The sequence below is a fragment of the Candoia aspera genome, chromosome 2 (genome assembly GCF_035149785.1).
Source record: "Candoia aspera isolate rCanAsp1 chromosome 2, rCanAsp1.hap2, whole genome shotgun sequence".
NCBI lineage: Eukaryota > Metazoa > Chordata > Lepidosauria > Squamata > Boidae > Candoia > Candoia aspera.
The window spans coordinates 150,375,653-150,387,957 of record NC_086154.1 but is presented as its reverse complement, the minus strand read 5'-3'; the positions used below and the strand labels follow the sequence as shown (position 1 = coordinate 150,387,957).

General features: G+C 40.4%; 1 protein-coding gene across 1 annotated transcript; it reads right to left on the bottom strand.

Annotated features, from left to right (window-relative positions):
* Positions 1 to 1,397: 1,397 nt before the first annotated feature.
* Positions 1,398 to 11,773, bottom strand: TKTL1 (transketolase like 1). The gene is made up of 14 exons (XM_063294243.1): positions 11,451 to 11,773; positions 10,772 to 10,889; positions 10,448 to 10,561; positions 9,748 to 9,845; positions 9,377 to 9,568; positions 9,168 to 9,295; positions 8,891 to 9,084; positions 7,659 to 7,823; positions 7,422 to 7,578; positions 6,184 to 6,314; positions 5,286 to 5,369; positions 3,971 to 4,067; positions 3,735 to 3,854; positions 1,398 to 2,425 (listed from the first exon to the last, which is right to left on the bottom strand). The coding sequence occupies exons 1-14, from the start codon at positions 11,558 to 11,560 to the stop codon at positions 2,253 to 2,255; spliced, it is 1,881 nt and encodes a 626-aa protein (XP_063150313.1). The 5' UTR covers positions 11,561 to 11,773; the 3' UTR covers positions 1,398 to 2,252.
* Between the last annotated feature and the right edge of the window lie 532 nt (positions 11,774 to 12,305).

The following is a 12,305-nucleotide window of genomic DNA, read 5'->3' as shown; positions in this document are numbered from 1 at the left end:
AAAGTGAATGGGGTATAGTGTGTCACAGGGGAGACTAATGTTATCCATACGCTGAACATCACAATTTCTGCCCCTTGAGACGAATTATGTTTACTTTCGGCAAACTTGTTGGAATCAAGGTGCAAATCTGGAGCTTAAATGCAAATTTCCAGCTTTTGATCTTGTGTCTCTTTCCATGTAATTAATGAACGTTCTTTTTAATACAAATCCCCCTGCCAAGTAGGGAACCTTAAAACACACTACAAAAACAAAACATTTACAAAGGATTAATAACTATTATGCATTCCAAATTTTTGAAAGGGTGCTTTCTGTGAAGCAAGATAGCAAAGTTGATCTCTTTCCCTTCCTCTCCAAATTAAACATGCCTTTACCTAATTAGCTTTCACCAACGGGACAGTTAAAGCAAGTAATATTAATTCCCCCCTTGCAAATATAAAGAATTTAGAAAGAATACACAACAGCAAGTACATTTTGAATGTGTTCTCACAACAGAGCAATTGTTAATTCTGCTAGCCTAATTTCCTTGGTTTGCACAATATAAGCTACTGAATGGGTTTGTACAACAGGTAGAACCACAAACTACCCAACATTTTAGCCTAGCAGATGATTGGCATCCAGCCAGTAGTGTTAAATATGTGATACTATGCATCATAGTATGTCACCAGTACTTTGAAGTCTTTAAGAGCATCATCATAACCTTTAATAGTAACAACATCGCTACACATACAGTATACAAAACTGACAGGAAAAAAAGGCCTAGAAAACGAAGTTTATCATACATGAATTTCTTATCCATAGTAATCAGACATGGTTCCCCTTGTGTAATTTGTAGTTAAAGTTGATGCATTTTTATCGTGCAAAATTGGTTATTTCTGCCCTTTGTAGTACACAGATTGTATCACAAATTGTCTACACAATCACAATTGAGCTTAGTATTCCCAAGCTACATGGTCAGCTTATGGTTCAATGTGATGCAAACTCAGAAAACTGAGTCATACAAATACTACAATCAAGTCTGCTTTGTATATCCCCCACTACTTTTATTCAATACACTGTATTCAATTGAAGATGCTCTAGCTGCTAGTTAACTACTAGCAGTAATCAGAGGCTTAGAATACAGCTTCTAACTTGTTAAAAAGGTGTCTGTGTTGTTTGTTTGCTGCTCCTATTTAAGAAAATCAAGTGGAAACAATGTACATACTTGTTCATGATAAATCAAGAGTGTTTTTGGAAAGCTGGGCTTAAATGTGACGCTCCCATTAGAGAGAAGGGGAAAAAAATCAAAATACTGTAAGTTTTATGTATAAAATCTTACTCAGTTCTTAAATAGACTATTGCACACTATTTCACATTTTCTCCTTAAGTATTTCCAATATAAATACACAAATCATCCACAATAAATTTATAATTTGTTTATTGATTTGCTAGATGGCAATAAAACACATGTAAAACAGAAACATTATCTTGGTCACATTTAAGTCTGCGGATTTGTTAAGTTTATATCCTGCTTTTCCTCCAGGAGTTCATGGCAGCATACAAAGAGCTCCCTGTTTCATTTTCCCCACAATAACTTGTGAGGTAGGTTGGGCTGAGTATATGAATAGCCCAAATCACTAAGTAAGCTACTGTAGAGGAGGGTGGACTTAAACCTGCATTTCCCTGGTGCCACTCCAACACTTAACTACACCAAACTGCTTAAAGACAACAGCATTAGTAATATATACTTGAAGAATTTAGATGACCATGTTCCCATGAGTTATTTGTATTTTTGTTAAATAAAAACTAATTATGTGTTAACTCCTTCAGGCAGGAAATAGCCCATGGAAAGTCTACCCAACTCAGTTTTGGAATGTCAGGCCGAAGAGAGAAAAGTCAAGTAGGATAGGAATCAAGCAAAAGAAAAGGTAACCACAAGCTCTGGTAAGATGAGCAATATTTGGTCCATGTGGAGCAGTCAGACCCAATTAGTGTGCAATTACAATTAAAAATGAGAAGGAATGGCTTACTGATGGAAGGGGAACTGTGTTACAAAACAATTTTAAGCTTATTTGCACTTAGAATCAGGTCCAAGTCCATGAAATTAGTATTAACTGCAATTGTCAAAAATTTAAAATATAGTTAGACAATGCATGTCTGGGAATCATAAGGGGGAACTTCTGGTTGACTAGAGAACCAAGCAGCTGTCATCCTGCTCTTCAGAATCCATTTTCATAACTTCATACATAACCCTTCTTTCCTTCATCCCTGTCAAATCAATTGGCAAAGGTGCTCTTCACAGCTGTTATTATGTGTTTTGCACTGATCCCAAAGAGATCTAGGAGCTCAGCAGGTTTTCCACTCCGAGGCACACCTGACACAGCTAGACTCTGAACCAGAATACCAGGTTCTCCTGAGACAGCTGCAGCCACAGCTTCACCAATACCACCTAGAGAAAGAAGGAAGAAGGGATGGACATAAATGGAGATTTTCTCTCAGAGCACGTTTGGTGCAGTCCACTCTTTAGCAGCTTCATATGAAAGTTTGAATTACAAAGATATCACATGTACACCTCCCCCCATGAACTGAACCCATCAAGATATAGTATTTGCATTTTTTAGTAGCATTCAAACCTCTGTCTTTTTGTCCTATATACATCAGTCAGAAAGAGAAACTTAGGGACTCTAAGGAACATTAAAACTGAAGGAATTTATAAAGACAGATGCTTATTTTCTTGGTTGGCTCTGAGAGTGCAAAGAAAAGCATCTATTTTTCTTTCAATTATATAGTAGAAGCTCTTTAGCCATGCATTGCCTCGCATTCTGACTATGAACAAAAGCACACAAGAGCTTGTTTTACAAACCAGTTGAGATTGTTGCCTCTTTTCACAGGAGAAGCCTACAAGCTTAAGCAGCATGGATGCCACTTAATAAACTCAACTTGACTTAATAAGGTTCAGAGCATTCGTATGTTAAAGAGACCTGAAGTCTCATATTAAGTCACAAGAAGGCAAAATTACAGTCTTTATAAAATCCAGAAGCCTCCAATACAGTCTACAAAAAGTATTATTTATCCCATTTATACTACTTTCTCACTTTTGACAGCTCACTAATCAACCATTTGGTAGGCAGTAAGAACATGTGGTCAGGCTGAGCTTTCCTCTTCAGTGACATTTCACTCGTATGCCAAATGGCTGATCGGCAGGCTATTGGAGTACTGTCTCATTGTAGCCCTCTAGTGTTTAGCTATAATAGAAATATACTGCTAAAGCTGAAAAGAGTGCTATCACATTTCTAACACTATGTTGAGCAGCTGTTTGGTGTGATGCAAGGAAACACCATTGGACTCGGGACTTCAACATAAGGGGAGGAATAAGAGGCTATGCACATATGGCTGCTGACTCACCATCTGGCATCATAGGTAGCCCACAGGAACAAAAAGGATGCCACCTCTGTTTTAACAGAAAGCGAACGACCACCTGGCAGCCATTCGTAGGCCATATTAACCTGCAGCTCAGGGGTTGTACTCCCAATGTATAATTTTTCTCTACAAGGCACAGGAATAGTGTTTCTAAACTACTGAGAAACACCTGAAAAAGTCTAGTAGTTTCCAGTATCAACATATAACCAATGTTGGCAACTGCAGAAGCAAAATTAGTTTGTTAAAAAAAAAAAAGGCTACTAAAATAGGGGATCTGGGCAAGTGCATCCTTACAACTTCCCCCAAGAACGTCTGAAAAAATGTAGTCAACTACTTACCTTCTTTGTAATGATCCTCAACCGTAATGATATGTCCCCCAGTGGCTCTGGCATTAGAAATGATGGTATCAGCATCCAAAGGTTTGATTGTAAATGGATCAATTATCCGGATATGAATCCCTAGGAAAAAGCAAAATACTAATGAGAAGGATGAAACAAATAATTGTATATAATACAGAAGATTAAGTCAATATACGATTGGATTTATCATCTCCAAAGCTCCAGTATTCCACTACCTTGTTTGGAGAGTTCATCAGCAGCTAAAAGGGCCTCATGAAGTGTGACACCTGCTCCAATAACAGTAACCCTGTCAGCATCACTCATACGAACAACCTATAGAAAGTAATCAAGAGACACAGCATTTTCAGAAGATACCTAGCCCACTAACATGCTAAACTAAAATCCTACAGAATAAGAGAAGTGGAAGTATTTTTGATCTAAGAATTAATATATTCCAAGCAAGTACGAAGAAAACATCAGTGTAGGCAGACACTCCACTGTTGACATGCACCCTCCCTAACATGCTTGCCTGCAAACACCATTTCCTACAATTTTCAATGCAGGTCATCAAGAGTTAGCTGAAGAGGCCTGGTGGATGACATCTGACCCACTAGCAGGTGGCTGTCTATTCCTACAGCAGAGATAAAGCAACACTGAAACCCCCCCCCAAAAGGAGTGCTATCCAATCCAAGAGGAAACTGTTTTTTCAAGATCAAATTCTAAATAATCATGAGAAAGTATACTGCATATGGAGAACAACCTGCCCTTAGTGGTTAGACTACATCTATCACCAAATCCATGTTCAACTACAACTTTCATATACAGTGCACAAAATGAATGACTCTTCCAAGGCACCAAGATGATAAAATAATTGTGCTAGAAGCCAAGCCAACATCGAAAAATCAACTTTCTTGTTCCACCCAAGACATCTAAACTACCCTCATTTAAACAGTTTCTGTCTGGATACTGTCACTTTAATATTGCCTTGTCTGAGCTAAATCTAAATTCAAGTTTCAGGGACTTAATTTCTACAGCTAGGAAAAACAGGAACTCAACTCCCTTACTTGTGGAAAGCTTACAGACGCTAGGATAAGTAAAAAATGTTATTGCCAGAACAGCGTCAGTCTTCTGCCACCTAATGGTAGGTACACACGCTACTTGAAGCAATAACTTATATATTCCTTTGGACTAGTCAGTCTGTTTTGGGGCATTGGTCTATGTTAAAGGTTTGGCTATAGAATATAGGATCACTCTTCTGCATAGAATCTGCCCTTGGTTTGCCCTAAGCATCTGCTATTTCATACCACTTATAACTAAATTAAGACTGTATTCCACGTTATATCTGAAGCTAAGCTACTTGCTTGGAGGAAAAAAAAAATCTTTGGATGCCATAATTCTTTCCCAGTGCATTTCAATTCATGGTGTAGGGCACTGTTCAAGGGAACACTAAACATTCCACCACCATTATAGGCCAAATTATCTAACACCAGGGTTCTTTCTTTGGATCTTTGAAAGCTGAAATAGAACTAGAAAGCATATGCTTTCCTTTACCTTGGCATGGCCAACCCCAAACTTTTCTTCCTGAGAATACAGGACAGGAGTCTCTGGACGACTGGTACGAATGAAGCATATTCCCTAAGGAGCAGTATGGAAATTTCAGAAGAAGAAACAGATCTTAGCAAAAATAAAACATAGATCATAGAAGGGTTTTAAAGAATTGTACCAAAAATGTTATCTAAAAAGCACAGTAATGTAGAGATTTATGCAAAGCACCTTAACCACTTTTTAGGGCAAATCTATCACAGAATGATATATAATCTAAGTAAAGAATGGAAGATACCACACTGGAAGCATATAGAATACCCTGAGGAACTACTCTCAAAATATGTACACTAATTACAATCTCAGATCAAAGATAAAACTAAAAAAAAATCAGGACGACAACCAATAGGAAAGCTGCTGCATTGGTTTGGACCAGCTCTTACAGCCTTAATCGGCTTGTGAAATCCTGGTGTTTAAGAGAGACTGCAAAGTTAAGTATCTAGAATGGATGTCATTAATGCTTATTATGGTTTTATAATTATTTCAGCTCTTGTTTTCTGATATATGCATGTATTTACAGTATTGAATGTTTTAGTTTGTTTTTGCTGTTGGCTTGATGTATTATTATGAATTTAACTTTTGTGGAATGCTTAGATTTGTTTTGAAGTGGCGTAAAAGAGTTTGAAATAAACAAATAAATGAAATAGCCCTCAACTTATTTTCTGATGGCCAGGATAAAAGATCTTACAAGAAAATGCCATGAGCAAGAAGCATTGTTGCAAATTATGGCTTCTAATTCTAGAACAACCCCCAATTTACCTCCCTAATTCAATGACAATGCCTCAACCATGACAGGTGGAAGTGTGGCCAAGACCAACACCTGAAGTAACATTCTTTACCCACATACCTTAATGTTTGCTGCCAAAGAAACAGCATGCTCAGTGGAGACTGCATCACTTGGGTAGAACACGGTGCAACCTGGAATAGTTCTGAACATGGCTAGATCTTCCAAGGCCATCTGAGAGGGCCCATCCTCTCCTGGGAATGAAGAAGTTGAATAAACCACTTGCCATATAACAGAAAAGTATGCATTCAAGAAGTATATCATGCATTTGGGAGTATGAATACTTCCCAATATTAGGAATAGTAATACTCCAGGTATATAGGGCAACACAGGATTAACTTGGAAACTTCTGTGGTTCTAGGCCTCTGAGATTTAGCCTACAATTGCTTAATTCAACTGTTTATGAAAATTACAGAAGGCCAGTCAAATTATTTACAGATCAAGAACCTTCTCTCAGGTGGAGCTGGCTGCTTTAGTACCTCCAAAAGTACAGGCATTTGGTACCCTGAGTACATGAAAGAAAGCAAAGAGAATAAAGCAGAAATCCCAAAACACTCTGCAAGCACTCTATAAAGCAATATTACAAAGCATTATCATCCTGACAGGGTTAGGCTAGAAGAGAAACAATCCACTGATACATGGTTTTACATGTTAAACAATTTCTGCTTTCCCAGTGTTAGTCTGTTAACATTAAATCTTAACTATTATCATTAAATAGAACTATTAATAATAACCACCCTTCAGTTCCAGTGTACAGCTAACTAAAACCTAAAAGATCATTCTTAGGATTAACATGTTGTCTTTGCAATACTAAAGCCAACATTCTTTCGGAACTCAGGATTCTGCACCTCCCTCCCTGTTATGTTTAAGACAAGCAGCTGACTCCCAAATATGTGTGTTCAAGATCACCGAAAGGAAGAAAAAAACAAACAGAGAAACAGTCAATATTCCTTGCTGCACCATATTCTTGCTCTTCAGTTAATAACAGTCTTCTGTTTTTAAATATCTTTATCAACTGCAGGCTATGTAAATAAATAGGAAAGTGCCAGCATGTGGCCATCATAATCAGATGAAGACTAGAGAGATTTATGTTCAAATCCCCACGTAGTCAAGAAGCTTACTGAACAACTTTGGGTCAAGTTATTTCCTTTCAGCCTATCTTACAGCATAGGACTGCTGTGATGGTAAAACAGAAAGGAGAGCCATTTGTGATGGCCCTCACCCTCCTGGAGAAACAACAAGCTTTAAAACTAATTATTAGTAATTAAATAAAAGGGCTTTAGATATCAGGCAGCACATACCAATAGAAATCCCACTGTGTGACCCACAAAGCTTAATGTTTGACTGTGAGATAGCACCCATCCGGATATGGTCAAACGCTCGAGTGAAAAAGGCAGCAAAGGTGCTGGCAAACGCAATGGTGCGATTCCTAGCAGCACAACCCAGAGCCACACTAACCTGCAGCACACAAAAAATGGTGTTATAAGAAGGTGTCATTCCACAAGATTCACCAATCCATTTCATATTTTCAGACTCACCATGTTCTGCTCGGCAATGTAACACTCTATATAGCGTTCTGGGTAGGCCTGTTTGAAAAGCTCAGCAAAAGTGGAGTTTTTAGTGTCACCATCCAAGACAACCACATGCTTGTTAGCCTTTCCCAGTTTTACCAGGGCTAAACCATAGGCTTTGCGGGTGGCCACCTGACAAAAGAAAAAAATCACATCACAATCCACTGCAAGACATTTAATTTACCACCAAGTCAAAAGGATCACCTAAGTGCATTTGATGAACATTACACTTCTATGAACATCTGCACTCTTCCTGTCTAACTCCTAGTGACAAGCCAGAAAAAACTCCATTTATTTTAGCTAGGAAAAGCTTCCAAGACGTCACTGCATGAAAAGCAGTGTAGGATAGACATTAGAATATAGGCATTTTATATTAAACTGCTGTACTAGAAGAGGGATGAAACAGAGAAGAAGAAGTATTAAAATTGATGTGTCTAAACTGAGGCTCACTAGGGACGCAGTGGCGCTGCGGGTTAAACCGCTGAGCTGTCGATCGGAAGGTCGGCGGTTCGAAACCGCGCGGCGGGGTGAGCTCCCGTTGTTAATCCCAGCTCCTGCTCACCTAGCAGTTCGAAAACATGCAAATGTGAGTAGATCAATAGGTACCGCTTCGGCGGGAAGGTAACGGCGTTCCGTGTCATGCTGGCCACATGACCCGGAAGTGTCTATGACAACACCGGCTCCAAGGCTTAGAAACGGAGATGAGCACCGCCCCCTAGAGTCGGATTCGACTGGACTTTAGTAAAGGTAAAGGTTTCCCTTGACGTAAACTGAGGCTCAGGTTTGCATGCAATCCTCAAAAAACTTTGGGTGTGCCTCCAGTATCCCCTGCACTGACCATTTTAATTTTTACATGCTAAAAGCAGGAAATTATTGCATACATGCAAAGTAGTAATCAAAGTACTTGTATTTAATTAGCTTTATTAAATGAAGACCATTTTTGTCCAGGTCCCATCTACTCCTTTGTCCCAACTTTTTTTGATTGTGTGCCCCTAGTTAAGACCTATTCTTAAGTAAGTTGGTAAGCTTTCCACATAAAAAAAAATAAATCTGGAATTTGCAAGAGCTCTGCCTCAGACCCAAGTCACCCAGACCTCTTGATGAAGATGGATGCCACAAAAAGGACAAAGAACAACATTTGGAGTATTTGCAAAGACTGAAAGAAAAAGCCATATTAATCTGCCCAATCCATGCAGTACTTTTTCTCCTATATTATAGGTAGGTGAAGAAGGCATTCTGATATCCACAGTGCTGATTGGTGGCACATCTTGAACAGGTGGCTGGATACTCCAAACATCATTAGTCTGGATTTGACTCTGAATAGTATGGAGAATAGATTCCACTTTGTCTTTTGGAATGGGCTTTCCATGCCAATTGTCAGCATTCTCCACACCTAAGACAGAGAACATTTACTAAGTGACATCCAAGGACTATCATCACCTTTTCCCATCCCCAAGATTCAGAGACTACTTTCACCTGGGATTCCTCGCCCTTTGAAAGTCTTGGCCACAATCATGGTGGGCTTCCTCTTCTGCTGACTTGCTTGCCATAAAGCCTGGCACAGTTCCTCCACATCATGACCATCCACAACACAAGTATTCCAGCTAGCAGAAAAGGAAAAGGTTGGGGCAAAAAGCAGCAGGCTTCCCACCAGAATGAGGACAAACACAGCCAGCAGCGCTTACCCAAAGGCTTCACAGCGCTTGCGATAGACATCTGTATCATGGCCCAGTGGTGCTGCTTCACTTTGTCCCAGCCGGTTGACATCAACAATGGCTACTAGATTATCCAACTGATAGTGAGACCCAAATTGTAGGGCTTCCCATACTGACCCCTCTGAGGATTCACCATCGCCCAGCAGGCAATAAACTCGGTAACTGGAAGACAGCAAGACACATGAGCTCCAACAAGTAAAAGGGGGGGGGGAATGAGTTTTTTCCACTACTCATTATTTGCCACCCAGTGGACTTTGGAGTAGAGCCACGAAAAGTGGCAAGAAAGTTCCTGTGAAAGAAGCAACAGGCTTCATTATGTAGACTTTTTGCAGATTTCTCACCTGGCTTTATCAAAGTATTTCCCTGTATAGGCCATTCCACAGGCAGCTCCCAGACCCTGTCCCAATGAACCAGTGGCCACATCCACAAAAGGGAGCCTCTGTTAAGCAAAAAAAAAAAAAAGAGTTCTACAAACAGAATAAATACCCACAGCCTGTTGGGCATTCCATAGAAATCAGTCTTTATGAGATCAGTCCTTTGTCCTCTATCGATTCTGGACAGACACACAATTTGGATCTTCTCCAATATAATTATATAAATATGCACACCCTATTTTAGTGCCCTTGTATTCCAACAAAATACACTCCAGTCTGTAATTCTATAACCAAATCCCACTCTTGCCATATATAGGTAGTTTAATATTTGTAGAGTAGAACAAGGCAAATTTTACAGGCTAAGCTTCTGCATCAGTGATCCACAACAGCACAGGTACAAACCATTACTGCTGTCCAACTTTTAAACTCCAGATGTCATCATGAAAAAGCAACAGTACTATTGTTACATCCTACAGAAGCTGATCTTCTGCAACTAATTTTTGAAACTACTTACACCAGAACAGATTTTTGAAAGAGGAAATATTTTAATTTACTTAACATAAATAGTGTATCTAAGATTTATGGTTTATGGTTGACTAGATGGGTCAACTTTTTTTTCCCCCAAGTTCACAAAAAACACCAGCATTAGTCTTAGAAGAGTACTTACAGGAGTTGGGTGACCTTCCAGGTCAGAGTCTATTTTCCTCAAGTTTAACAGCTCGGGCTCCTTGATAAAGCCAGCTTCTGCCCATGCAGCATAGAGCACAGGTGCAGCATGGCCCTGTGAGGGGCAAACAAAGTAGCCATCACAACCATGAAATAGTAGTCTCTTTGGTTTTCCAGAAGATTATTTTGAGATGTGGGTGCTGCAGAAAGAACAGAGCTGAACTCTCAGCCAGGAAGAAACAAGCTGTGGCCTTTCTTGAGCATTACAATCCAGTCCCATCCCCCAGACGAAGACCGCCTGCCACATTCTGCCCACTCCTCTCACCTTAGAGAGCACGAAGCGGTCATTGCTGGGGTGGCCTGGTTCATTTGGTCTGTAGCGCATGGTATGAAAGAACACCACAGACATGATCTCTGCAGCACTGCAACATGATGTCGGGTGTCTGCAAGGTTAAAAGGCAGAGCGACAAAAACTCAATCGCAGGGACCCTCACAGAGACACAAAATTGCTATTAGGATTGAACTTACAATTCAGTACACAATATCCAGTTACAAGACACCCCTGTGACTTCTGTGTTTACTGGAAGCAATAAAAACCCTACGCTGATAGGCCTCACAACATCACACATAGACTGAGTAAGGCTAGTTAATGAGAGTAGCTCATGAACTTCAAGGAAAGCTATCAACAGAAGAAAGGAGCTATTCAAATTAATGGATTTCTGCAAGCCAATTTAGAACGTCTCCTGCCTCCATCCTATGAACTGACTGAAGCCTGTGACCAGCCCTGCTGAGACCAATAAAACCCAATAAAACGTTCATCGTCCCCTCCGCGCACACGAACCTAGAGTGGAGGGCAATACTGTAGAGTGTACCAGGAAACCTTTCCATTGTTACATTTAGATGTAAAAAACGAAAAAAACGCAACCCCCGGTACAGGAAAATGGTGAGAACATCACAAGCTCCATCAGAAAAGAAAGCCATATGCATCCCTTCTCTTCGATTACCCGGAGTTCGAAGCGCAGGTTGCGCGAATAGAGCGAATCCGAAGACGATTAGCAATATCTCCTAGCGTTTGCAGAGTCTTCTCCTTCGGCTTAACGTAGCTGCTAGCCATGATGAAGCTCCCAATATCCAGACCCGCTTAAGCACGCTTTGCTCTTTTTATCCGGCGTCTCGGCGCTCCGCCTGCAAGAGGAAGTGAGCTCAGAGGCTGGGGGCATTGGCGAGGAGTGGGTTTGCGTCGATCACCCCATGCGTAAAGCAATTGCTACAGCCAGCCTACCAATTGTAGGCGTGCTAAAGCATCAGCTACAGTTGGGCAGTATCTCTTCACATGATACACGCTAGCTTCTGCCCTTTGCTTTCTGGAGCCAGCCACGTGCTCCAAACTCTCTGGAATCCAGCCCTAATGTTTGTGAAAGCCGCGGCGTAGTGGGGGACTGAACCCCCGCGGAGGGAGGGGGCAACTGGACGAGGAGTGAATTAGGTATCGTTCAGCCCGAGAATCTTGTCCTGACATCGCTGCAACGTTAGAATGTGACTCAGGAAAGCAGCTCTTTCAGGGCGCTTGAGTGGGATCCATACTTTTTTGCTATTCGTGCTCGAAAGAAAATGTTTCCCTCGGTGTAAAACCTCATAGAGTACACTGGAGGAGTGCTGCTTACCTTTGCCATGCTTTCTGATGAGCAAACTTTCTTAAGATGTGTGGGTGCAGGAGAAAATAAATATAATTTCCCCATCTGTGACTGCAGGAAAGTACTCTCTCTCTCCCCTCCCAACATAGGTAATATAAATTATTTTATATAAATTAAACTACAACCTGGGGAATAATTTTTCTTGAGCTCAATACCGAAATGCAA